At 36.5% G+C, this 26,890-nt stretch overlaps 2 protein-coding genes across 5 annotated transcripts; one reads left to right on the forward strand and one right to left on the reverse strand.

Moving 5' to 3' along the window:
- The first annotated feature begins 1,124 nt into the window (after nt 1–1,124).
- LOC306856899 (CASP8 and FADD-like apoptosis regulator) lies at nt 1,125–6,665 on the forward strand. Of its 2 annotated transcripts, none has more exons than XM_079396439.1 (11): nt 1,125–1,199; nt 1,911–1,984; nt 2,429–2,648; nt 2,836–2,941; nt 3,038–3,173; nt 3,761–3,807; nt 3,940–4,003; nt 4,086–4,138; nt 4,266–4,344; nt 4,698–5,214; nt 5,571–6,665. In XM_079396439.1, the coding sequence occupies exons 3-11, from the start codon at nt 2,536–2,538 to the stop codon at nt 5,695–5,697; spliced, it is 1,242 nt and encodes a 413-aa protein (XP_079252565.1). In that variant the 5' UTR covers nt 1,125–1,199; nt 1,911–1,984; nt 2,429–2,535; the 3' UTR covers nt 5,698–6,665. The 2 variants fall into 2 exon arrangements, with proteins under 2 accessions (XP_079252565.1, XP_079252564.1); XM_079396438.1 differs by having other exon boundaries at nt 1,141–1,199; nt 2,076–2,648.
- Nucleotides 6,202–26,176, reverse strand: LOC306856898 (UDP-glucuronosyltransferase-like). 3 transcript variants are annotated; one of them, XM_079396436.1, is made up of 5 exons: nt 20,625–21,673; nt 14,753–14,884; nt 13,398–13,485; nt 8,507–8,726; nt 6,202–8,420 (listed from the first exon to the last, which is right to left on the reverse strand). In XM_079396436.1, the coding sequence occupies exons 1-5, from the start codon at nt 21,489–21,491 to the stop codon at nt 8,141–8,143; spliced, it is 1,587 nt and encodes a 528-aa protein (XP_079252562.1). In that variant the 5' UTR covers nt 21,492–21,673; the 3' UTR covers nt 6,202–8,140. The 3 variants fall into 3 exon arrangements, with proteins under 3 accessions (XP_079252562.1, XP_079252561.1, XP_079252563.1); XM_079396435.1 differs by lacking the exon at nt 20,625–21,673 and adding an exon at nt 25,123–26,176 and having other exon boundaries at nt 7,150–8,420; XM_079396437.1 differs by lacking the exon at nt 20,625–21,673 and adding an exon at nt 23,550–24,455 and having other exon boundaries at nt 7,150–8,420.
- Nucleotides 26,177–26,890: the final 714 nt, after the last annotated feature.

A 26,890-nucleotide genomic window follows, 5' to 3' on the forward strand; every position in this document is an offset into this window, starting at 1 on the left:
TCCTCTTCATATACCATCATCATTTACAGCTTTATCTGTTGTTTATCTAGGCATAGCCTACTGTTGTACTGTAACTTTACTACATGCAGGTTTCCCATGGTAACTGCAATTTTAAAATTGTGTTTTCCCAAAGACCATAGAGTTATAGAGTCCTGGCCTGGAAAAATCATAAGAATTAAAAAAAAAAAAACTTCTGTAGTGAATAGACTATACACTTTTCTAGCTATGAAGAGTTCCTTTATTAAAAAATACTCCTAATTTGTGAGAACCATTCTTTTGAGTCACACTCACAAAGGAAGGATTTATTATTCATTAAAAATTTGGTCTGAATCAAAGTTTACACGAACTTGTCTCGCAAAAGGTGTGGGAACCCTGTAAATGACCAAATATTATATCTGAAATATTGCATTTATGCAGTTATTAAAAGCTCAAATGGTATTGTATCTGCAAATGAGCAGCTTTTATATAAACTGCCTTTTAAAATTAATAATTGTAATCATAGTTTCAGCCTGCTGCACAAGAGATTATTGTTTTTTGTTTGATCTTTTGGGACTTTTCCAGCACTCATCTCGCTGCTCATATTATAAGACCTTGACCTGTTGGGGGGTTTTGGGGTGGGGTTCACAGTTAGCCCAGCCTTACAACTGTTACACAAATAACACTTGAATGACATGAAATATTGTATATCACTGTCTCCTGTTTAACTGTAAACATGGTTTCAAAGCACAAACTGTTTTTACAGCATGAACTGTTTTGTTTTCACAAGTGTTCACTTGGGGAGGGGGGGGGGGGGGGTTAATTTTCATCCATATATAATAAAGAATATTTCGTTTGTTCTATCAATGGTATAGTTTTTCCACCGTAAAAAAAATAAAAAGTCAGACCTTTCAGACTTTCAAAGTTTATGCAGCTCCCACAAACTGTAAAAGGTGTGCCATGGTGCTATATATAATTACCGAACCTTATTTAAAAATGTCATTGTTGCGTCAACAAGCAGTCCCTCCCTTGACCCTCCTTAATTCAACCGGTCTGTAACAGAATCACCACTAATTAAATGAAAAGTAAATATTGTTTAGACGCCCGAGTATCTGACCCTACCCTGGAGAATCCCCCTTTGAGGTGTGGCTTGTGAGACTCGTTCACTTACTTTCGTTTTTGTTTAACGTCCGTCGGAGAGATGAAGCCACACAGCGTCAGCGGTAATACTTGCTATATCTTGCTTTCTATTAGTTGTAATTGTATATTTTACTAATATTGTTATAGTTTAACTTAATGTTTGTTTATAATATTAGCTTTTCACCATTTCCACAAAATACGTAGTTGCACAGTCAAAGGTCATTCAGCTAGTTTCTAGTTTTATAGGCTATTATTTGACGCATTACATCGGTTTATTTATCGCTACGTAGTTTGTGCTTTTCGAATATATCTATTTCGAATATCTAATTTTATTGTTGGCATTTAACTATACGCACTTCACTAACGTTAAATGGACACGTGTCGTTTAACCAAATTACGTCTTTTTGTTCGAATCGTTCTTTTGAGACGGATCTTTTCCGCGAATCGGAATCGGTTGAACCTGTAAATGAATCGCTCGAGCTGTTTTGGAACCCGATCCTTTGAAAAGTTCAAAAAATCTGAACCATACTGTAAAGCACGATAGAAATGTGCGTGGGTTCTCTATGATGCAAGTTATGTGATCAGATCCCGTGGGAAGGTTAACAAACCGAGTCCTTCACGGAATTCCCCTTGAATTCTTTAGACTTGTTTCGCTTTTGAAATATTAATATAATTTTTTTTTGTATTTCTTAAGGATATCCAGGTACTTGCTATCTATCAAAGGCGTAGTTTGGTTATGAAATCGTATTATCTTTGTTTATCTGCCACATTTTTTCTCTTCCTTTTTCATTTAGTGTCAGCAGGAGATAAGCCTGTCTGCAGGCAACACCACCAAATCGTTTGGCTCTCTAACTTAAGGACGTTGAAGGTATATCTGGCCCTTGTAGTTGTCCTCCATTTGTTCACACCGATTGTGTGAGAAAGAACTTCATGTTGTGTGTGTGCTTTGTCCTTTACAGGTGTAAATCCAAAGTGGCTATTGATTTCTACAAGAATGTGATGATTGAGGCTACAGTAGATTTTTCTCACTATCATGATAAATGCAATTTTCATTCAATAATTGCTCAAAAAAAGAGAACTAGCTCATTTTTTCCCACTTTTCCCTGACTAGACTCTTTAAGTAAACAAATAGATGTTTAAAATGCACAATAAAATTCCACACTCCCACCTTTTAAAATGACCCAAACTATAGCCTAGAGCATCTATACAGGATCATACAGTGAAATGGCGGATGGATTTTCTAACATGGTCAACAATGTGACTGCAGCTCTTGAAAAAGAGGAGTGTAAAACCCTACTGTACCTTTGTACAGATCTGTTCAACAACATCTGTGTGGAAGATTTGAGAGGAGCTTTGTTGGCATTTGCCAAACATGCACAAGCTCAAGCAGGTCAAGCTCAGGCTGGTGATGCCCTGCTGATGGAGCTCATGTTCCGAATGAAGCGCTTTGATATCCTCAAGAAAGTTTTTGGTACCAACAGACAACAGGTAGAAGGAATTCTGAAGAAGGGAGCTGTCCTCTCAGATTACAGGTAATTCAGTGTCTATGATATTTCCTTGTATGAGAAAAACATGTGGTAAAACTAATAATTATGGTAATGAAAGTCTGTCATTTATGTTTTGGGGTTATTAGAGCACAGAAAACCCCAAGCAGAAATACCCATGAATGTTATTTTCACACACACAAGTGTGTATTTTGAATCGATCTCTTTTATACAGGGTTCTAATGGCAGATGTGAGTGAAAACCTGGGGAATGAGGATTTACAATCTCTTATATTTCTCCTGAGCAGTACCCTGCCCAAAGAAAGACTGGCTAGAGCTACTGTAAGACAGGGGACATTGCATGTTAAACTTTAAGAATATGTGTATCTGTTTCTGATGGGGTTTATGTAATGTGCATGTTTGTTTCATTTCTCATAGAGCTTTCTAGATGTGGTGGTGGAGTTGGAGAAGTTAAATGAAGTATCGTGTGATAAGCTAGACCTGCTTGAACAGTGTTTGAGAAACATTAAAAGAACTGACCTTGTCAAAAGGATTCAGGCCTACAAGAATAGAGGTCAGTCTTTCTGAGACCACTTTTTTTTTTTTTTTTTTTTTTTTTTTTTTTTTTTTTTTTTTTTTTTTGGTTGTTGCTTGAATTGCTTGTCAGTAGGGGAATTACACAGGAGATGCATTTTACGCAAAGACTGGGTGGAGCCTTTGATTATGTATAAATTTGTTCTGCAGTTTCATTGCGTACATCAATATGCAGCGCTTGATTTTACCTGCTAAAACAAACACTCTTACCGTCACAAAGTTTGGCTGGCTGAGTGTTTTTAACTTTGTAATTTTGCAGACTGTTTAAAATAGTGTTTTCGAGGCGAGAAGTTGCTGAAACAAAAGTTTGCAAAGTTCATGCGATCCCATCGTAGTGAAGAGGTTTTGCAACAATTTCTGGTTGGCGGGCTATTGTTAGATTACGTCGGATTTATAGATTGGATTGCAGCTCTGAAGTTTTAATTGTGATACAAACCTGACATTAAACATTAGTGCACCCATGGTTGACATTTGTAGATGCTTTTGTTGATGGCACCAGTTAAGAAGCTTGAATGGAAAATATTTTTAAATCATATAATTAATAATGCATAATCAAATCATTTTTAGGTCAGAATGTACCATGTGTAGTCCCTAAAGTTCAGAAATCCTTTAAGGTAAGATATGCATTTTAAGGAAACACATTTCTGTATTGAATAGATGGATAGATACAGTATATTGCATGATGGGTACATTTGTTTTTTTTACTAATTATTGTAAAAATGTTTCTCTCTATTCCTTCATTTTAGTTTGCCCCTGTGCAACGTCAGCCTTCTGTTCAACAAGTGAAACCAACGCACTGCTTTTCTCAAGGTGAGTTTTTGTGTTTGAGATATGGATATGTATTTGTCTAACTATGAATAATATTAAAGACTTGCACTTGGTCTTTTTCTAGAGTTTCAAAATTTGAAGCTTTCAGTACCTGAAACAGGGATACAACATCAACAGGCAAGAAATTAGCATCTTAATACTGTAAATAGTAATCATGGCTATCAAGTCTATCATCTTTTCTGATGGTTATTTTATTTATGAGTAGGTTATAAGACGTTCCTCCCACTGTCTGTATGTCTGCTAGGCTTTGATGGAGCAGTATGAAATGAATCCTGAGCAGAGGGGTCTGTGTGTGATTATTGACTGTGTTGGCTTTGATGGAGGTGAGTGTGTGTCATAATGTATCAAAATGAAAGTGTCATAGCATGTGTATTAAGAGTTAAATGACAAACATTTTGTTTGTTTTGACCTTGGGTTCTTGGGGAAACTTTATTTGCAACCACAATGATGTCATAATTTTTGAGAAACACCCTTCATGATTACACTAAAAAATTTAAAACTCCCATTGCCCACCCCTGATTTTCTAAAGAAAGTCATAATTTTCATAATAGCATTTTGTTTTTCCCTTTAATTACAAATTGGGATAAAGTATGGTTTATAGGGAACACAACTTGTAGCTCTTTAATGTGCTACAATAAAACATCTGCATTTAAACATCTATGTTGTGTCCTTTCAGAGATGATGAATCGGACATTCGAGTGTCTGGGTTTCAAGGTCATTTTTCACTCTCTCTTGGGTCTAAAGGAAACCCAGAAGGTCTTGGAAGACCTGACCCGCAACAGGATCCTTCAGGGGGTCAATCGCTTTGTCTGCTGCATCATCAGCAGGGGAACGGACACTCATCTGTTGGCTACGGACTCTAGCAGCCTTGGCATCAGGCTGGAGGATCTCAGGCAGCTTTTCAGCCCAACCCAGTGTCCCTCTCTATGTGGTAAACCCAAACTCTTCTTTACCCAAATCTACAAGACCACAGAAGTCCCAAATACACCCTCAATGGATGATGAATACCTTGAGACCGATATGCCAGCGTGGCAGTATTCTAGGAGGCTACGTTCGAACGCAAGGATTATTCCTGTGTCGGCAGATGTACTTTGGAGCGTGTGCAGAGCAGAGGCAAAGCTACTGGAAGAGTCTGGCCACCAGTCGGTTTACCTGCGTGCATTAAATTGTACCATTCTGGAGGGATGCCCGAGGTACGGTCATGGTTTATGATAAAAAGTGCTTCATTTAAAAGTGGTCAATGCAAATATTAATAAATGTTGAAATTTAACTAAGATTAATGAATGCTATACCTGTATTCATTCTTAGTGCATGTTAAAGCCACTATATACAATTTTTCAACCACTATATGTCGCACATGAGCACCACATCTCCACACCCCCTCGTGCAATATGAAATTGAGATAATTTTGGCTTTTATTTATTGTTGCTTGTGACCTGACATTTTACGCTTAACTACCTGTAAAAAGTGTATATGCTAAATCGTTTTCAGCTTTTGCAATTAAGAGTTAATAGAAGTTTGTAATTAAAACTTTGTTTTTAATTTGCAGAAAGATGCTTTTATTGGACATCATGGCAGAGGTGAACAGAAATGTGTTTAGTCACAATCAACAAAATCCTGAGAATGAGTACCGCCTTCAACTCTCACACACACTACGCAAGAACCTTTACTTGTAACACTTAATGTGTGCACAACACAAACTACTTTGTGTATTTGCATAGCTGAATACTCCCATAATGTTAAAATATTGTTTTATGTATTTGTATATTATTTATATTTATTTGTGTATCTTGGCTGTGGCAGCTAATACAAAGTGTTAGTGCCTCGATAATTAATTTAAGAATACCTTCAGTCATTAGTCCAGCTAAGTGAAGTTCATTTGTAAAATACATATTGTCTCAGAGCAGCTTTACAATGAAACATGACTTGATCCTCCAAAGCAAAGATGAACTCAGTGAGTTGTTTTGGTAAAGAGCAGAATCTTTGGGAGGAACCAGACCCCATCCTCGTCATGACAATTCATTTACATGTGCTAAATATATAGTTACATAATGTGTACACCGAATGCGTTTTTAATATGCAAGACGTGAGATTTGAGCAGCTTGTTCAGTAATCCACTTAAAATTACCTTCTCTTCTATATATCTATATATATATATATACACATAAATTATGCATATACACATTATACCAAAAGTAATTTTATTGTCTGATAGTTTTGATGTTCTAGGTACTGTATCAGTAGGCTGGAGTTTTGTGAACATAGTGGATAGAGCACTCTCTAAAGCAGACCGTATATAGGGCTTTAAAAGTTGATGTGAAGTGATGATTAAATTTGGACTGATTGGATCAGTTTTTTGTAGATATGTTGAATTTGCAAATTGTAATATCAAACCAGACTGTAGCACAACTGTTATTAAATGATTTAAACGCAGACCAATATCTAATTGTCATTTAAATAAATAACTTATCATATTCATATAATTAATTTATTCTCCCTTCCGAGACTTAATTAAAAATGCTTTCTAGATTAACAGAATATGAAAACATTGACCAGTATGAAAACCTCTCTAAAGTGCATGACACTTGGCAGCATGGGATGTGTAGAGAAACGTGAGTATTATGAATAAAAATGCTATAAATCTACTTTGCTCTTTCTTGTCTTTTTTCCCTTCCATCACTAGCTTAATGAGTCACCCTTCACCACCTACTAGCATTAAAAACGACGAATCTTTTGAGTGAATACACTGAAAAGATTTGAATTATTGAATGGTAAAACTCCCTCACTAGCAATTAGTTACCAGATTTTTTTTTAAATGCTCTGATATTGTAGAGTTGGCGCGAGCTGACTACATTTGCTAAAAAAAAAAACATCCGGTGAAAAAATTCACCCCCCTCACAGTTGTCATGAAGGGCAAAATTACCAGTATAGACCAAAAGCACTTTTTGTACCAGGCTGTCAACTTTTTTTTCTGCTGTAAAGTTGGGCATTTTAACATGATGGGAGGTCTATGGGACTGACTGCCATCATACTCCACCAGGGGTCGCTAAAACAATACATTTTAAGGAAGTGTTAGTAATAGTGACTTGCAATACAGTATATATTTCTTCTTGTGGAAGACCAGGTTTTGAATTTGACCTTGTTTATAATGTGTGAATATACAAGTAGTTACAGTGAAACAAATACAGCAGAATGAGACTTTGTCCAACAATAAGGTGTTTTCGCTTCTTGCACAGCCCCATATAGCTCAATTTAGAAATTAAACTTATTTCAGGCTTTACCGTTCTTTCCTAGTTTGTAGAAGTGCAATTACAATAAACAAAAAAGCATTGCTGTATTCATATTTTAGAATTTAAATTTTTTTTCCAAGTTTAGAGAGTATGTTTTTTTCAGATCATGGCTACAAGTGCACAACAACAATTGGTCATTTAGAAGTGAAATTAAAGAAAAATCTAGGTGGGAATTTACAGGGGAAAATGCAATTCGGTTCGCATAAAAATGCTGAATGCCTTGTTGATCATAAGGTCGATAAAGCATGGAAATTAAAAACACTGCTAATGGACCTTGTATTAAAAAAATACAGAAAACATTGGTTATTAAAATTAGACAAGTTTATATTTCGCTTTCACAACCTTTCATTTGTCATATTAAACACTCCTACCCTGATTTGGGTTAATTAGGGGAATTTTATTATCCAGAAATCCTGTTGATCATGAGCGCTAGAACCTGCAGTTTGTTTACAGAGTGTTAACTTTTAGTTTGTTACTTTTTCTTATTTGTAAGTCGCTTTGGATAAAAGCATCTGCTAAATGACTAAAGGGAAAGTAAAGTAAAGTTTAGCTTACAGTGGGTTGCTTTGAATGATTTAAGAGAAATGCTGGTGGCTACAGTTTTAGGTGAACAGTGGTCAGTGATATCAAAACGAAAGCATGTAAAACTATCTTAAAATCTTTACAGGTGAAACTGCTTCAAAATCTTAATGTGTGCTCCCCCTTTACAAAAGACTTCACTGGCTCAGTTATCAGGTGATGAACGTAACGTTGCTTCTGAAAACCTGAAATGAAACGGTAGATGCGGAAAATGTGTGCTTTGCAACACCACTTTTAAATCTCTATACGATCAGTCTTCCTTCCTCTTCTGCGATTTTCTACAACAGCGTCTCCAGCAAAGCGCACAGCATTTAAATGTTGCTAGAGTTACAATCAGCACAATAAAAAGCAGGAAGCCAATCACATCTAGACTGTGGTATTGAAGCCAGTTTAGGTCATGAGCAGCAGGTCTCAGGTGGTCTGCCCCTTTGTGTCTCATGACAAACTCTGTCCAGTAGACTGCAAGATCCAGGGGCTGCATGGGACGGTCATTGTGTATGGCCGACAGCTTCTCCATTCTTTGCTTATAGCTGCAGAACACAGCAAAACCAATGCATTAACAATATATGTAGAGCGAGAGAGAAAGAGACAATGGGAAAACTCATTAAACTCTCACCTGCTGTCATTAATAACTGTGTTGAGAGCATCGACCAGTGTTTCTGCAGTGATATCATGGATGCTCAGCACCACTCCCACCCCTCGAGTAGCCACGCGGTGCACGTTGTCACCCTGGTCACCAAAGAGGGGAAGCATCACCATGGGCACACCATGACAAATGCCCTCATAGATTCCATGCGTCCCACCATGAGTGATAAAGGCTTTTGCTTTGGGGTGACCTTTAATACACATCAAGATTCAATTAAAGTCACATTGCTTTTTACAGGACTAAGTGGCTGGCACATACAACACATACTTTGAACAGAAATACGCACATACTCTTTCAGATGTGAAATATATGAATCGCAAATGATCTTCAACTTGCATGCAAATGAATGGTTTTAGCTCTCTGCCTTGCAAACGACTCCTAATTAATGTCATTAACATAAAAGATCACCAGTCATCATCCAAATTCTTTAATTTAGAACAGTGAGCTGCAAGAACAGCTTTCCAAAAACCTGCAATACTCTGACTAGAAAACGTGTGTATGTCTGCTCAGACCCTGAAGTGACGCTAAGCACTTTTCCACGTCAAAGACCATTTTTACAAATATGAGCGTTGGCATGGATTTAAGTGTGCGCGCATTAGAAGATCAAATCTGAGCGTACGCACACTTTATAAATGAGGCCCCAGATATTCTCCATCAAAAAATCAGTCGAGACTTGGGAACCTCTCTGATTGGAGGATCTCACTTCGGGGTCCCTATAATAATATACACAAATGCATCTTTATGGTGGCTACTAGATAATGGAGTTTTGTTCATTTCCTAAAATCAGCCAGTAATCTTGAAAAATGCAAGCGTCGAATCAGACTTGTCTTGATTTATTATATTGACCTTCATTTAACACTTCTGTGATTCCATGATTTCAACATTAAATAAAAACACTACTAATAAAATGTATGTTTAGTAGCTCATATTTAGGCAATCACATTAAGTTTTATATGACAGTATGTTTCAAAGTCAAAATATGAGCAAAATATTTGATGAATTCCCCAATGAGGATGGGCACCCACTGTCAGAAACATAAATCGGCACCTATGCTTGAACATCTATAGATATTCTGACACCTTAGAGCAGAGGTCCCCAACCACCGGGTCGCGACCCAAGAATTCCTACCGGGTCGCGAGAACGTTCTGGGGAAAATGTGTATAGATATGACACTCTGTTATTTATTGTGTTTAAATGATTTTTCGAATTATTCTGTATTTTCATTGTATGCGATTGATATCGAGTAGCAATTTGACGATTTCATGTTAAATTAGTAAATAAAAGATTGCTCTGATCTGTTATATAGGCTATTAGGGCTTAAACGTATCGCAGTTGATCAAATCGGTATGCCGCGCTGTCTGAAACACGTCTCTATGCTTGTGCGCGCTTCGGGTGTGTGCCAGTACAGCACAAGCATAGAGATGCGTTTCAGACAGCGCGGCATACCGATTTGATTCCTTTCATATATCCCTGCGTATAAGATACATATGCATGGGGGGTTGCAGTTATGTCGCAATGCTGGAAATATTTCTGTTTTAAACCATGAAGGCGAGCCAATGGATATCACAAAAGCAACGTGCAAACTTTGCACAATAGTTATGCCGGTGAACGTCTTAACTTCCGTCATAGAGAAAGTGAAAGTTAAGAAAAAAAGTGATGGAGTTTTCTAACACTGCATATTCTCAAGAGACAAGAGACGAATATACTTCAACATGTGCTGATAACAGTATAAATGAATAGACCTGTTTTAAAGACCATCCACAACAACAACCCCCCTTGGTTTAATGATTCATGTTGTTGCTGGAATTTGTGGTTGGCTGATCCTTAACTTGCTGCCTAAGGGATAAGCCAAGTGCATCCCTGGATTTCACAATAATAAATTTACTTCTGGTAAGACAAACAGAAATCCCTAATTTTTTCTAACTTAAGTATTTGCTTAGCTGCAAATGAATCCTATCCTTTCAGGGCTCGCAAAATCGCTAGCCCGACGTCCCGGGGCTATTGCGTTTTCCAGTCGGGCTACCAAAATGTATCACTGCCCTGCCCGACGGGCTACCTTAAAATACAGGGCTCCCACGCAATGTTCCCTCTAAGCTGAGCGTGCACCCGCGCAGAAGAAATAATGCGCCTTGCGCAAACAAAAATGAGTTGGGAAGCCATTTGATTGAATGCCGCAGTAAAAGGGAAAGAATAGCAATGTTTGGGCAAACCGCTATAGAGCTGATGTCACGACAGAGTTAGAACCGTTTTCAGAAAAAGAGAACGATGTGCACCAAATGAGTCGCTGTAGAAACTGAATACTTCAATGGTTGCGGTGCGCTCAACATGAGAGCCAACGCAAACGCAATGACGTGAAATAAAACGTCCTCATGTATTAAAGAAGAGTGGCTTGATTAAGTGCTGGAAATAGCAGAGGATGGGTAAAGAACGGTAACAAAACTCTGAGACATACAGTCACACACAAGTGTATTGTACAAACTGTACTTCATAACGATGTTTAGACAACTATAGAAGAATTCATATGTTCACTTTTTATATATTTAAATTACAGATCTCAGCTTAAGTTTTGCTTCAGTTTGTATTATATTCTATCAGTTTAAATAGTTTGTTTTGATAATATATTATGTTAGGCCTATATTATAAACCTGATAAATAATTGACCTTGTTTTTGAGTCTTTGACTTTGAGTTTCTTGCTCATCAAGGCTGTATTCATTTAAAAAATACAGAAAAAACTGTTATATAGTGAAATGTTATTGCAATTTCTAATATTGGTTTCCTATTTTAATACCTATACTTTAAAATAGTATTTATTCCTGTGATCAAAGCTGAATTTTCAGCATCATTTCTCCAGTCTTCAGTGTCCCATGATCCTTCAGAAATCATTCTAATATTCTGATTTATTATCAGTGTTGAAACTGTTGTGCTGCTTCATATTTTTTTGGAACCTGTGTAACTTTTTTCTTTGATTAATAAAAAGTTTAAAAGAACAGCACTTATTCAAAATAGAAATATTTTCTAACAATAGAAGTCTTTACTATCAATTTGATCCATTTAACACATCCTTGCTGAATAAAGTTTATTTAACTTTCTTTAAACATTTTTAAAGTATCTTAAAAAAAAAAATTCTGACCCCAAACTTTTGAATAGTTTATATTGTAACAAAATCTCTATTTTGACTAAACACTGTTCTTTTTAACTTTTTTTTTTTAATATCACAGGTCCCAAAAAATACAGTATAAAAATAAATAAATAAAATAAAAAAGGAGTGCAACTGTTTCCAACACTGATTAAAAATCAGTGTATTAGAATTATATCTAAAGGATCATGTGACTCTGAAAATACTGCTTTGCTTCACAGGAATTAATTACATATTTAATTACTTAATAACATTTAAAGTATATTAAAATAGAAAACATTTATTTTAAACTGCTATAATATTTCACAATATTATTTTGTGAAATAATATTCAGTATGTTTTTATCAAATAGATACAGCATTGATGAGCACTTTTGAACTGCAGTGTATTGTACAGTAAAAATGTTTTCTCAGGTAACCTAAAATGTACATCATTTATTTACATCAAGGGTCAAATCAAATATAAATAGCTCATTAAAGTTAAAAGTTACACACTTTTTTTGTGTGTTGTACAGCTCTGGTATAAAGAATGTTTTTGCTCAGGTGCCCGAAATGTCTGCCCAATAGAGTAAAGTTTTGCTCAGCAAGAAAAAAAAATAGAGGGAACATTGCTCCCACGAGTCCTTAAATTTGATACAACTAAACTGAAGAGTTTTTAAGGCCTTAGACAGTTTTAAATAAGTTAAAAGGTATAAGAAATAATTTACATAGATTTTTAAGAATTCTGCAAATACCTTGTAAATAGTCAAATAAAACTCTTTCCATGATATTCGTTGATATTTGTGTATTGAAAATGTTTTTGATTGACATTTATGGTCTTTATTTTATTTAGATCGTTACTTTCCTATCGATTAATAAAATCAGAACCTTATTTTTTTGGCTGCATGAACAATTTTAACCTTCCAGACACAAAGCATTAAATTAGCCAATTAAATATTGTATGGTATGAGGAAAGTTCTTTAAAGGGATAGTTCACCCAAAAATGAAAATTAACCCATGATTCATTCAAGGTATCCTAGGTGTAGGACTTTCTTCTTTCAGACAAATACAATCGGTGTTATATTAAAAAATGTCCTGGCTTCTCAAGCTTTATAATGGCAGTACATGGGTGTTGATTTTCAGTAGTCCAATATAAGTTCAATAAAGTGCGTCCATCCATCATAAAAAGGCCTTTATTCTGGGGGTGAATAAGTGAAAAGATGCATTTTTGTAAAAAATAAATAAACTCCACATTTAAACCCTTCTCGACCGTAATCTCTATAGCTTCCACTAACTGTTGTACACACATTCACAAGAAAGTGGCGTCCAGCAGATGACATAGGACGTAGGAATAGAATAAGCTCCGGTGAGAAGTAATAAACATGGAAACACAGAGGAGAGAGCAAAACAAAACACCAGTCACAAATTAAACATACAAAACTTGGATTTGTAAAGAAAAATTGTCAGAGGATAAAAAGCATTCATTTTTCAATAAAAGCCAAGAGGAGATTAGTTTTCCTTTGCACTTTTTATGATGGATGGATGCACTTTATTGGACTGCTGAATATCAACACCCATTCAGTGCCATTATAAAGCTTGGAAGAACGAGGACATTTTTAATATAACACTGATTGTATTCATCTGAAAGAAGAAAGTCATATACACCTACATAGCTAAAAAAAATAACCAACACCTGGGTGGGTGATACATGTTGTAATAACGTAAAAACAGACCAGAGAAACTCACCAAGCAAGTCATTCTGTGGAAGCCACTTCATCAGTTTGACATTTTCTGGGACATTATCAGGAATCTCGCCTGTATACCGCCAGAGAACCTAGAAAAAAGTGACAGTTCAGACAGTTTTTTTTTTTTTTCCCCAAAACAAACTACAGCCCAATCAACCTATTGGCAGTCCTCCTGAAGCTATCAGCCTCCTGAAGGCAAGTTGTACAATGGAACCAGGTTACCAGTTTAGACCATTACTTTAGTACCCTTTTTGTGGAATAATTTCTATTGAAGTAGACACTTCTATATGTGAAATCCTAAATTTATTTTTGTTGAGGCTACATATTAGTAGGCTTATGGATTACTCATACACTTAAGAGTTGCTAAAAAATTACTACATGATTCATTGCAATATAAGGAACTTTAAAAAGTCACAGTCAACTCTTGTTGACACAAGACTCCATCTCGGTCTAACAGAACCACTCTAGTAATTTCTGTGGAGTGCCAAACCCCCTTTTCAGCACATGTAATAACTTTAATGAGAACAAGATGTTCCTGGACTTCCTCCCCAGCTATAGCTAAAGCTCTGCGTGCAGCCTCCACTTAGTTTTACACTTTAACGTGCTGGGAAAACAAGTGGGTAATGTGGACTTCTAAACCCTACACTCCTTGACTGAGAAACTGAACATCTGGGATGCTGAACAGAATGGTTTCAGGTCACGCACCACAATGTTTGCACAGAAAATATAGCTCTAATGGTGCGTTCACACCAGACGCAAATGAAGCGTTAAGCGCGAGTGATTTACATGTTAAGTCAATGCAAAGACACGAATAGACATCCTGCGGCGCGATTCGCACGAATCGCCCAAGTTGAAAAATCGGAACTTTGGCAGATATTCGCACTGCGTTAACCAATCAGGAGCTTGTTCTAGTAGTGACGTGATTACGACGTAGCGAGAAATCCGAGACAACAATGGAGGACAAAATAATCGTCGTTGTATGTGGACACCCGGAGCTGTTATATCCTATTGCAAATACACTCACAATAGTATAGTAAAAAAATAGTTATTTATATGTCAGCCATTTCGCAACGAGACTGGAGCCGTCTGGCAGAAGCCCCTCCCTGATGCGAATTCGCGTCTGTTGTGAAGTGAATTTCACGCGCGAATGAAGCGAGTAAACTAAAATATTCAAGTGTCCAACTACTTATTCACGCAAGTCGCGCCTGGTGTGAACGCTTGGCTTAGTACATGTGTGTGGTTCAAAGGATTATTTTACACCTTGTTTGACAACTTAAATTGCACCAGAATAACTTGATTTCCTGCCAGTATGTAGTTTCTAAAATGTATGCCGTTCCAACTTAAAATCTTTCGTACCCTCTGTGGAATCATACTGAAAGCCTTGAAGAAGATGGCAGCTTTCTCTTTTGGCATGGAGGAGACCAGAGAACCCAGACTGAACACCACAATACCATGCTCTCCAGAGCCCTTGACAAATTCATCCACGTCCTGCAAAAGACAGACAAGCCAAAGAATAAGAAGCCAAAATTTAATAATGACCTTGTGGCATGTATAGCTCAACATTGTAAACTAGTTAGGGGTGTAACGTTTCACCTATTCGTACCAAATTTTCAATACGTCTTTCGATTCGGTTCACGTCCCAGCTAACAAATTTATGTTCTGAGAACGTGTTTCTAACGTTCTGTTTTGGTTGTGGGAACGTTAATTGGAATGTTCCAAAAATGTGAAAATGTCCAGTTTGCTTAACGTTCCTAGAACTTTATTTTATGGTTGGCATAATGTTCCTACAAAGTTCTTTCCACCTACATTTTACTAAAAATACATCCTAAAAACATTTATTTGTAACATAACAATGTTTAGTTTAATAAAATGTTATTTTAAGATTAGCAGTGCTGCAATATTCTCTTTCAACATCATTTTTATTAACACAACCTTCTGGATACAAGCAAGTATATAATTACATGTGCATTTCAACAGGTATATGAATTATTAAAGATAATCACTTTCAAAACTCTCATTAACATATTGAACAGACTGGTGAAAATTCCATGTATCATGTAAAAAAAAAAAAAAAATGTAGTTTAGTATTTATGACAATGAACTATAACCTCACAGCTAAATATAAAGTATCATATTAACATTTAATCATTGAGAACTTCTATGAATTTGTGTGTGGGGTGTGGGCGCTGAAAAACTAGCACTGTGGTCCATGTCCTGTCTCTCCACACTCCATCTGTAAAGTAAACAGATTGGCTGATGTTACAAACTGTTATTACAAAATGCCTATGAAATAATTAGTGTGGCTATGCCAAAAAAAATATTAGAATGTGTGCTGTGAGTTCTACAAATATTACATTACTCAAGAATCAAAGGTAGTTCACAAAAGTTATACAATAGGATGTTTCAAGAATACACTGTAAAGGAGTACACCTGAAAATGAAAACTTAGAAAATAAGATAAATGCTGTATCAAAATGCTGTAGTTGCCAAATTCATTTGACTTGGCATATGCTACTTCATTGACAAGCTACTTTCATAGCAGCATTAAGAAAAACGTCTTCTGAAGCATCATTAGATTATGAAAAACATTCAAATAATACATTTTCATCACATTATTTATAAAAAAAATTTAGGTCAACATAAATTGACCTAATTTATTCATCTTGATAGGTATACACATGCACACTACTGGAAATACATCATAATATGGTAGTTAAGTCAACTGCAATTTCCATTTTATACCTATTTGAAACAGGAAAAATCCCTTCAAATATAGTTAACATTTAGAAGTTATCAATAAAGTTATTAAATGGCAAAAGTGGCCTTGTTACATGTTATTAGCTGATAAACTGTCACATGATCTCAGGCAGGGAAAGAAACTCAGATAAAACAGGTAAGATTAATAGATTAATTATAGTAGGTGTTTCTGGGTAGGGATGCTAACATTGACCCATTAACTGACAGTAACAATTTAACTGATGTGTTAATTGTGAAAATTCTTAAAGAATAATTTGTAATGTTTTTATATATATATAAAAAAAAAGAATAAAAGAATGCTGCATGGATAAAAAAATTGCATTGTCAAAATGGCATTGAGAGGGAAAAAACAAGTTACACTAGTTGTTAGTTAATCCTTTAAATTTTACCTGCATTCAGAAACAAGATAAATAACAAAGTATAAGTAGCTATAAAACTACAATACAAAGTTATTTACAAAATTACAAATTATAATGGCATTTATTATAAATTACAATCTCTCATTGAGAGCAAATGCAAATGTTTTCATATTTGCAATGTAACATTAGTTTGCTAAACTATTATTTATTATGTAAGCAATGCTTAATAGTAGTGCTGGGCGATTTTTCAGATTTTATTGATTAATTCGAATTTAATATTTTGCCACAATTTTATTTTTTCGAAATCGAGGAATCGTGATTGACAAATTAACTGAGAAGCTTGAGCTGAGGGTTTTTTATTATGTGTCCAAGCCTAAACTAAAACAAAATTCAAGCTTGAAAATAAAGACTGTCTAGACATCCAAAGACAATAATGATGAAAGAATATCACAAATATAAATTAAAATATTTGTCTGAAGATGAATGAAATTCATTCCAAATTAATTTGGAACAACATGAGGGTGAGTAAACCATGACAGAATTTATTTTTTTTAGTGGACTATCCATTTAAAACAACTCAAATGTTCCAACTATTCAGTAATTTCTGATGATCTCAGCTAAAATGTTGCCAAGTAAAAGTAAAGTTGTCCTGACATGTGTCCTACCTTGTGTGTCTTGAAAAAATCTGCCGAGTCTTCTTTTCAGATAGTAGTAGATCTGTCAGGATCATAGCTTGAATGGCTGATGCCATTATTGTTCCTGAAGACAGAACACAAAATTACTGAAATTTAACTCACAATTAAGCAACATTTATGGACAGCTTATTTTTATGAATCATAATAAGACAACTTTTAACCACTACAAACTTAGCATTCGCAATTACCTGACATCTGTATAAAAAACCAAATCAACTTTAGGATAGGTGCAAGTAGAAATATAAAATATTGTTTTCCATTTAGTTAAGCATATAACTATAATCAGAACTTAAAAGACTTCAGTGGTATTTTTCTGAAGCAAAACAAAATACCAAAAGACTTTGACAGAATGATAGACAAACTGAAAATTAAGGTGTTTTTCACTCAAATTGGTGACACACTACATGACTGGTCCTTAGATGTCAAGATGCCATTCTTGTGGGATGTTTTTTTTTTTAAATCTGTGTTGTGTATTCATGATTTGATCAATCTTTAGGTTTACATCTTAATCTAATATTCACAAAACAAAAGTATAGTATTGCTTCAGAAGACTTAACATTTGTGCAGCTGGTCATCACTACATCTGCATTAATAGCAATTCATCAAAAAATTAAAACTGAAGAACTATGTATAACATCTTGTACAACACTAAAGCCCATTAATTTAGTTTAATGTGAATTGTGCTTACTTCATTTTAGGCTCATATAAGTATTGCAGCCGTCCTGCATCCAATGACCACCACCTCTCGTCGCCTTTGCTCTGAAAAGATTGATTTAAAAAGCATGACAACAATTTGTTAGTATGAGTTTATAAATAAGACAACGTGAAGAGCAAATAACAGTGTAAAATGTTTACTAGGGTTAACAAAACAGCAATTATAAACGCTTCTCAGCCCCTTTGTTCACCGCTCGGCAGATTTAGTATTCAGCATCACATGGATATGCTAAAGTAAGCTGAAACTGAGAAAGCGGAAAATAAATAATGATTAAAAAAAGTTTAAACGTATTGTAATACTTTGCTTTACCTTGGTTGAGATCTGTGGCGCGAGTGACGGTTAGAGATGAAGATGGCCTCTCCAGTTTAAAAATACTATTCAAGGGACACGTTTGTCTGTGATGTGAGGAAACACAAAAAAAATATTAATTTATCATTGACAAACTGTTGTGTATAACACCGCGTATTTAACACTTGCCGTTGATAACTTTGATGTAATGGCGGCTAGCTCCTTGCTTCTTTGCTAGCAAACTTTACAAGCATTATGATAGTTGAGCTGGTTAATCTTCGGATAAAGTTGAGAATAAAACACAAAACGTTAAAAAGTGCTTTAAATATGAATAAATAAGTTATTTTTAAAATGCTTACCTGTTATTTTCCGTGACTGAGTCGCGAGTCGTCCTGGGATGAGCGCACGTGACCGACTGAAAAATGCGCGCGGTTTTTGAAAAACACCCGGATAATATTTTGTCTGGAGTACAATTAATTTCTTTAAAAGGATTAATCTATGCTTAATATGAAACAGATTTGTGTATTTATTATATTATCGTTTAGTTATTTAATTAGTTATGGTTTAATAGCTATAAAAAGCATAAAAACCAAGCTTGACTTCTTGAAAAACAATGTTAGAAATCATGAATTAAGCTCATTTTTTCTTTTAAATATTTTGTGGTCAGCCATTTAGACATAATAATCATAGACAGCATGGTATATTAAATTAATTTATAGTAACGTATTTAGATTCAGTTCTGCTTAACCTAATTAGCTTTTGAGTTCACATCACAAATATATTGAGTTGAAATAACTTGAATTTTTTGAGTTAATTAAATGAACTCATTTCATTTAGCAAATGTCACTGTTTTACAGTGTATGACATTTCATTTCACTGACATTTTTATAATATAATATAATATATTATTATGACTCATTCAGGTGATTTGCCACCACCTACTCGAGGTTGTAGTTTCATATTTAAATACATTTTATTTTTCTATCATATTCTATTCTATTTCTATTCATTTTATATAGCCTATAAGATTTTTTTTCTAAAGATGTTTCTCCCAACATTATGATAACGTTCATAAAGTAGCCTGCAATTATAAGGACATGAATACTGTTGTCAGAATGTTTTATGATAACACCATTATAACATTTAGCAATTAATTATTAATTTAGAAATTATATTAATAACATTACAATAACGTTCTAAGAATGTTGTTCTAAAAATGTTTTCTCTCAACATTATGAGAACGTTCAAGTACAAATAACGTCCTAAAGACGTTCCGAGAACGTTATTCTAAGAACGTTCCAAAAACATTATTTTAATAACGTTTTGTACTACACATGTACTACTAGTGTCCACATGCAGCTGTTAGTTCTCCAGAGAAATTAATTTTATAGAGACAGCATTTCCAGAAAAATTATACTCATTATATTTTACTTCACCTGTTAGTTAAATCTTAATTATTTATTGTATGTTAAAATAAATCTGTTATAAAAAGTTATGACAGCCACTGAGTAAATTAATACATTTCAACAATAGACATTTTATAATTTAGAAGTTAATTTAAAAACTGCATTATGTGCAATTTACAGGTTTGCATACATTTTTTAAGTTGAGTGTTGATTATTACATTTAAATATAAATAGTAATTGAATTTAAGTTTGGGCTCCGTTGTTAGTAATCTTTTGTAAAAGGGCTCCCTTTTATAAGCTGAGGTAGATTTTTATCCCTAAGAAAATTTGAATTATAACTGAATTTATCTGAAGAAAGAGCAATTTGTTTAGTAAACCACTGTTTAATTAAAAAACAAAACTGATGTACGTATAGAACTGTCATTTTTGTGTACCGTTACACCCCTATAAACTAGGTATGTAGCACAGAAAAAGCAGATATGTTTGAATTATGTATTCACACAGCTTCAACAGCAAGACTCCAAACTTTTGCTTTGCACACATGACACAATTACATAGTGTCTGGGGTTTTCGAAGCTCAAAAACGGTTCCTCACGGAAGGAAGGGTGGCTGATAAGAAAAACAACACAGAGGGAAAGCAATGGAAGAGGTTGCGTGCCAAAGAATACAGTGAACACGCTGTGTTGCCTTAGGTTACCAGTGCCCTAGAGAAAGGAGTCATATTACCACGGGTTATGTTTGTATGTAAATATAATGCATGTTAAGACAAAGCACCAATGTCAAAGCAAAAAAATGGAGCTCATATTTCCGACAATGACCCCAACCTAACCTTTAAAAAACCAGCCACAGATGTAACATTTCATCCTTAGGAAATCACATCCTAGGACTAGTCACTCACTACTGAAACTTTGATTAACAATACATTTATAAAAGGCAAAAACATTAAAAAGCTCAGTATTTTGCGGTTCGCTTATCTGACCAAATCCAAAAGGCATCTCTGGTGACTTACTGCAGAAAGTTCTGCACTCTTCCGACAGTTGATGCCCCCGATGAGGACCATATTTGGCATGAGAGGCCTGGGGTACTCAAATGTAAAATCATATCTAAGCAACCAGATAGCTCCGCGGCTGATGATCTCCTGGTATGTCACATCCGCATCTAGGTATCTTGAAGCAAGTTCATCAAAACTGGCATACATTATTCGACACAGCACCAGCTCTACACCACTCATGACGAAATTTTGAATGCGCTCTACAAAGGTCATTTTGTCAGTGCTGCCAGACTGAAATCGAGGTACATAAGATGGAGGAGAAGGACACTGTGAAGCCAACATGTCAAGGCCACAAGGTATGCCACGAAGGAAGTAGACCGCGGGGAGACCAAGCGCAGTAGCGATAATAGGTCCACAGGGCAGAAAAGGGTCAGTGAGCACCATGTCAAAGTTCTCCTCTTTCAGCTTCTGCATCAAAGGTTCGTTGTAAAGCAGAGACTCGCATCCTTCCACCTGCGTTCCTGTGAAGTTCAGCAGCCGCTCCACTTGGATGACGATGTCCATCAGTGCAGGGCTACGCTTGAACACCCCCTCCTGAAACCCTTTCAAGCTGGTGGACAGCTCCTCCTTGGAGATCTTCACTGGGAAGGTCTCGGTGCGAAAGAGCTCTGAACTCTGGATCAAGATGTTTGTCTCGGGCACCAGGACCAGGATGTTATGGCCTCTCTGGGCCAGTCCTGTCGCCAACACCTTCATGCTGAGCCAGTGGCTGCCTTCAACAGGCATGACCAGCACCCGGCCACCCTGTGCAGGCCTCAGCCAGGCACCCAGCCAGAGCAGCAGCAACCCTGGACCCAGCCCCCACAGCAAGCCTTCCTTCAGCATAACTGGGTCTGCCTAAGACCAGACACAAGCACTGAAAGAAAAGGAGAGGAGAAAACTCCTCCTCCAGGAAAAGGGGCTGTGTTTACACTGTCCCATGCGTGACTGAGAAACAAGAGAGTGAACGGAAGAACAAGAGAGCACGACAGTTATCCGTGTTTTGGTTTGAAGATCACGAGAAAAACATTTCCTGAAAGCACAATGTTACACAACACTCCATATGAAGTACACATTTTTACAAGAAAAACTCTACTCATTACAGTCATAAATTACACGCATAAAAAAACAGAAGTAGTGTTTTACAAATTTGTGAGACTGAGATCTTTAAACACTTAAATACTAAATTAAAAGCAGAAGTCCTAGGTTGTACATGTGCAAATACACCACAGTTTCTTGGCAGGGATAGCCATGGATTTAGTATTTAGCATCTGACACGGTTTTTAAGTAAAGAACGAGCAGTCAAAGATTAATTTACAACCAGCTGTATAAACTCAAGAGTATAAGGAAGAATTGTAACTGTTGTCAGGTCGGCAAAAAGCAACTCCCACCAGCACCTCCCCCCTCTCCTCAAACCCAGCTTGCGTGAGAAGCTCGCCACTCCTTTCCTTCCCATCTCCCCAGTTCAAGAGATAACCTGATCAACAATAATCCCCCACATGCTTTGTTTATTGCATACCCAACATTGATACCCACATAGCATACTTTGCCAATAAAGGGAAATGACCTGTATATTTGTTGTGAGAAAAACAATAGGAGTGAGATTCACTGTGGTATAGTTCTCTCACGGTCTCTTATTTCTTACTGTTAATCCTTAGGCTGGTTTTATTTAAACTACCAATAATCAGGGTTTTTTTCCCCAAACAGCTCTTAAATAGTTCTTAAATCCTCAAATACTTCCAGTACTAATTATTATTATATTAGGAGATTCCTGAGTTGGGGGATCCACCACCACTTTTCTATCAGTCAGTTGTAGTTCCAGTTGTTGGTACTTGCTTTCTATAAAACTTTGCAGGAATGAAACAGTATTTATTTATTTTTTACCTTATCCATGTACTGGTGTAATATTTTAAACACTTAATATCTGCACAAATGACAAAAGGAAGAATCTGATTTTTATAATCATCCCCCACCCAGCCATGTTGTGGGAATACTACACAAACAACTGAACTGCTGTTTATCTTTTTAGGACTGAGACTGCAAATAAGAGAGAACAGTGACACCTGTCGTAATTTTATGAAACAAAAACATTCTCAAATAAAGAAAATATATTTGTGAGGAAAAATGGTAATCACCAGAAGACCACTTGGTGTGCTGTGTTGTACTACAAAGAATAATTAACAAACAAAGCAAACTGAGTATTAGTGAAGGGGTCAAACAAAGAAAAGCCTGTTTTACCAAAAGAGCACCTAACAATCATGCAGCTCTAGTCTGCTGTATGTATGTGCATATATGCATTTGGCCCTGCAAAGCCAGAGATTAAATATAGTAATACAGTATATAACTGCTGCAAATCATTACATAGTCCTAACTTTACTTATCAGCTATTGTGGGTGAAGGGCAATCTTGATTTAACCCATAGTCTACTATTAAAATGTGCTTTGTCACTGAAATATTTTTTACAACACAGACATGGCCTACTTTGCTATCTTGGTTGCTGATCTGTTCAAACATTGTTGTGTGTTCAGCTAGGTAAGTTTAAAATAAACAGTTTAAAGTTAACATTTAGACCTTAATCTGTCAAAAAAAAAAGTAGGCCTACACATTTTATGCCTTTTGCAATTGGGTCACTCTCCTTCTCTGCTTTTAACACTTTTTTGTGACTATTCTCAAATATGAATAACTATTAGGAGAAAAAAAGTAAGCACTTTAACTAAGATGAAGATGAAAAAATTAGCCAATATGTAGATAAACATCAGAAAGTCCCTGACAATGAATTACTAAGGTGAGATCTTTTCATCACCTTTTCAATCTGTTTTGAGTCATGTAACATAGTTTTGTTGTGGATATACTTGATACTCTGTGCCTTGAGTATCATGTAGTGAGTATAAAGATGATGCTAACCTTTTTCAGTGGGTTCCTAATTGCACAGTTAATTCCTCCTATGAGCTTCATGTTGGGCATCAGGGGTTTGGGGAACTCCAGACTGAAATCATACCGCATCAACCAGACAGCTCCAGTGCTCAGGATCTCAATCAGGCTCACATCTCTCTGAAGGAAGTTGGATGCCAATTCCTCAAAGGGCCAGTATCCAAATTTACATATCAGTGGTTCAAGCATGCTGACAAAAACGTTCAGTACACGCTGACTAAAAGACATGTGGTCTGAGTATTGTGTAAAGAAACGTGGGATGTATGAAGCAGGGTCTGGACTGCCTGTGGCTGCAGCTTCACACAGTATTCCCCTCAACATGTACACGGCAGGTACGGATAGATTATACGCCAGTATGGCTCCCACTGGTAAGGCTGGATCAGTTAAAACTGCATCAAAGTTTTGCTCTCTCAGAAAATCTATAAGCTCCTGGTTCTTGAACAAGCTTTCAGTTGTAGAGGTCACATAGTTAATAATCTTTCTCAAATGGGCCACCATTGAAGTCACACTCTTCAGTAGGGACTGCCCTGACTCATGAATATGTTCCACAATCATTTGGTTGATTAAATCTTGCCCATATGTGCCTGGAAACGTCTTTGTGATGTAATGTTTGCCTGGACCCAAGCGCATGCTGATCTCTGGAATCACCACAATCACGGTGTGTCCTCTACGTCCCATCTCTTCTGCCACAGCCTTCACCCCTGTCCAGTGACTTCCATCCATGGGCACCACTAACAGCTTCCCAGTCCAACTGCTCCTACCCTGCTCCAGAGCTACAGAACAGACTATACTGATCACTAGACATAAAGTTACTCTGCAGTGCATCTTTCTAGCCAAAGACTTCAAAAAGACTGACAACGATGAAGCTTTACCTCTGTGATTCTGTTCGTCTAACTATCTACATTACAACCATATCAACGAGAATGTGGGAGGGACTTCATTCTAAAACTTATTTATGGTATTTTTTACACAACAAAATCCATTAAAAAGCAAGCACAAGAAAAAAAAAAATCTTTGTACAACAAAAATGGGAAACTTTTTAAAATTGTTTTACACATTGAGTTTTCTGGTTGCAAACCGATTTTGCAGGCTAATGATTACAACATTGCCAGCATAAACTGAATTATCATTTATTGGCAGTGCGAAGCATTGTTAATACTTGAACTATGTTCAGCAATACAAAAACACCACATATCATGATGCAGCAGTTTTATCATTTAATTTCTTAGACTCTACAAGATATTACTCATCTCTTATAAAGCATAAGCAATCAGAAGCTTCACAGGCAAAAGGAATGCTAAGTGCAAAGACCACCTTTGGAACTTATGCTGGTTTAGTATGCTTTGAAGCATGGCATCTGGTTTGAGCTGGTTTAAGCTGGTCCTTAGTTAGTCATAAGCTGGTTTAGGTCCTGAGCAGGAGCTAGTTGCTTAGGACCATCTTAAGCTTTGAAACCCACTTCTAGACCAGATGTAGCAAACATACAGAGGAAGCAAATATTTTTTTGTCTTGCGTGTAAGCATCCATTGAAACGGTTTGCACTCACCTTAGTAAGAGGGTTATTTATGGCACAGTTAATCCCCCCGATTAGAACCATGTTGGGCATCAAGGGTTTAGGAAACTCCAGGCTAAAATCATACCGCAGCAGCCACAGGGCTCCACTGCGCAAGATCTCTGCCACACTTACATCTCTCTGCAGGAAACGGGATGCTACACCCTCAGTAGACCAATATATCAGTCTGCATAGGAACGGCTCTACGATGCTCACTAGAAAGTTCAGCACACGTTGACGAAAAGACATGCGGTCGGAGTTATTTGTAAAGAACCTTGGGATGTAAGAGGGAGGGTTCGGACAGGCTGTGGCTGTTGAGTCTAATCCGCAAGGTAAGCCTCGCAACATATACACAGCAGGTAAAGAGAGGTTATAAGCCAGGATGGCACCAGTTGGTACAGCTGGGCTGGTGAGTACGGCATCAAACTTCTGCTTCCTCAGGAAGTCTACCAGATCTTGGTTCAATAGGAGACTCTCAGCTGTGGCTCTTTGGAAGTCCACAAATTTCCTCATGTTACTAATTTTGGTGCTGATCTTCTCCAACAAAGGCAGCTGCTTACTCTCCATTACTTCTGCATTCCGAGCTTGGAGTTCGTCCAGTTGTTGCTTTCCATACGGAACCGGAAATGTTCTAGTAGTGTAGTGTTTGCCAGGTCCTAGCAGTACACTGACCTCTGGAATGACCACCATCACTTTGTGTCCCCTGCGGCCCATCTCCTCCGCTACAACTTTCACACCAGTCCAGTGACTCCCATCCATTGGCACCACTAAAAGTGAACCAGTCCAACCAGGTTCTCTAGGCTGTATCGTCCCTCCCACAGCTGCAAAGGTGAGCATGAAGCACCCCACAAATGCAACCAATTTCATCTTTAGCTCTAGATGCTCACAGTGTGTACTCGAAGAGAGATGCATTCTGGCAATGAGTCGTCAACGTCTTGCGTAACTTGACTCTCTTTGAGTCTCTCCCCTTCACCGTATGGAATAAATTGGATCAAGACTTGTTTTTCTGTGTGAATTCCTTGCAGGATTAACCAACTGTGTGATTAAATTAAATATGTTAGTTTAGGGACAATTCTTGAAAGTGAGTTACAATCAGAAAAGACAAAAGGAATCACTTTGACTAAATAGTTCAAAAGAGAGGCAAAACAGATGTATCACAAAAACCTCGGCAAAAACATAGGTACAAAGTCCTGCTTAACTATTGCCTTCTTTTTACTGGCCGAGATCCCAGGACCTTTGTCACCTTTCTGCCTTGGTTTACCTACAGATAATAAACTGGTTTTAAAAATGTTAAAATCACACAGAATTCTAACAAATTTATTTATATTGACCAAATCAAATGATTTAGAGTGGCAGTAGTCTCAGATCATATACAGATCTAGTTTTTGTATTCCTAGTATAGCTATTTCTACATGCAGTATTATGTAATTAGTATAAATGAGATGTTCACCTTTGTCAATGAGATCCTAATTTCAGTTTATCACTTGTATCGGCATCATGTTGGGCATTAGGGGTTTGGGAAACTCCAAGCAGATATCATACCGTCACAGGACTCACGGCTTCAGTGCTCAGGATCTCAATCAGGCTCAAAACTTTTTGCAGAAAGTTGGCCCTCAAACACAGAATGTGTGAATGTAGATATAGTGACTGGCTAATATATTGCTGTGCAAGTGACACGACCTGCAGTGTCATCTGCTAACATGCAAGCTAAATAACAGCCAAATAATCCCATTGTCAATGTTAAAATAAACATAATAAATAT

Source organism: Barbus barbus, assembly GCF_936440315.1.
Source record: "Barbus barbus genome assembly, chromosome: 37".
Classification (NCBI taxonomy): Eukaryota; Metazoa; Chordata; class Actinopteri; order Cypriniformes; family Cyprinidae; genus Barbus; species Barbus barbus.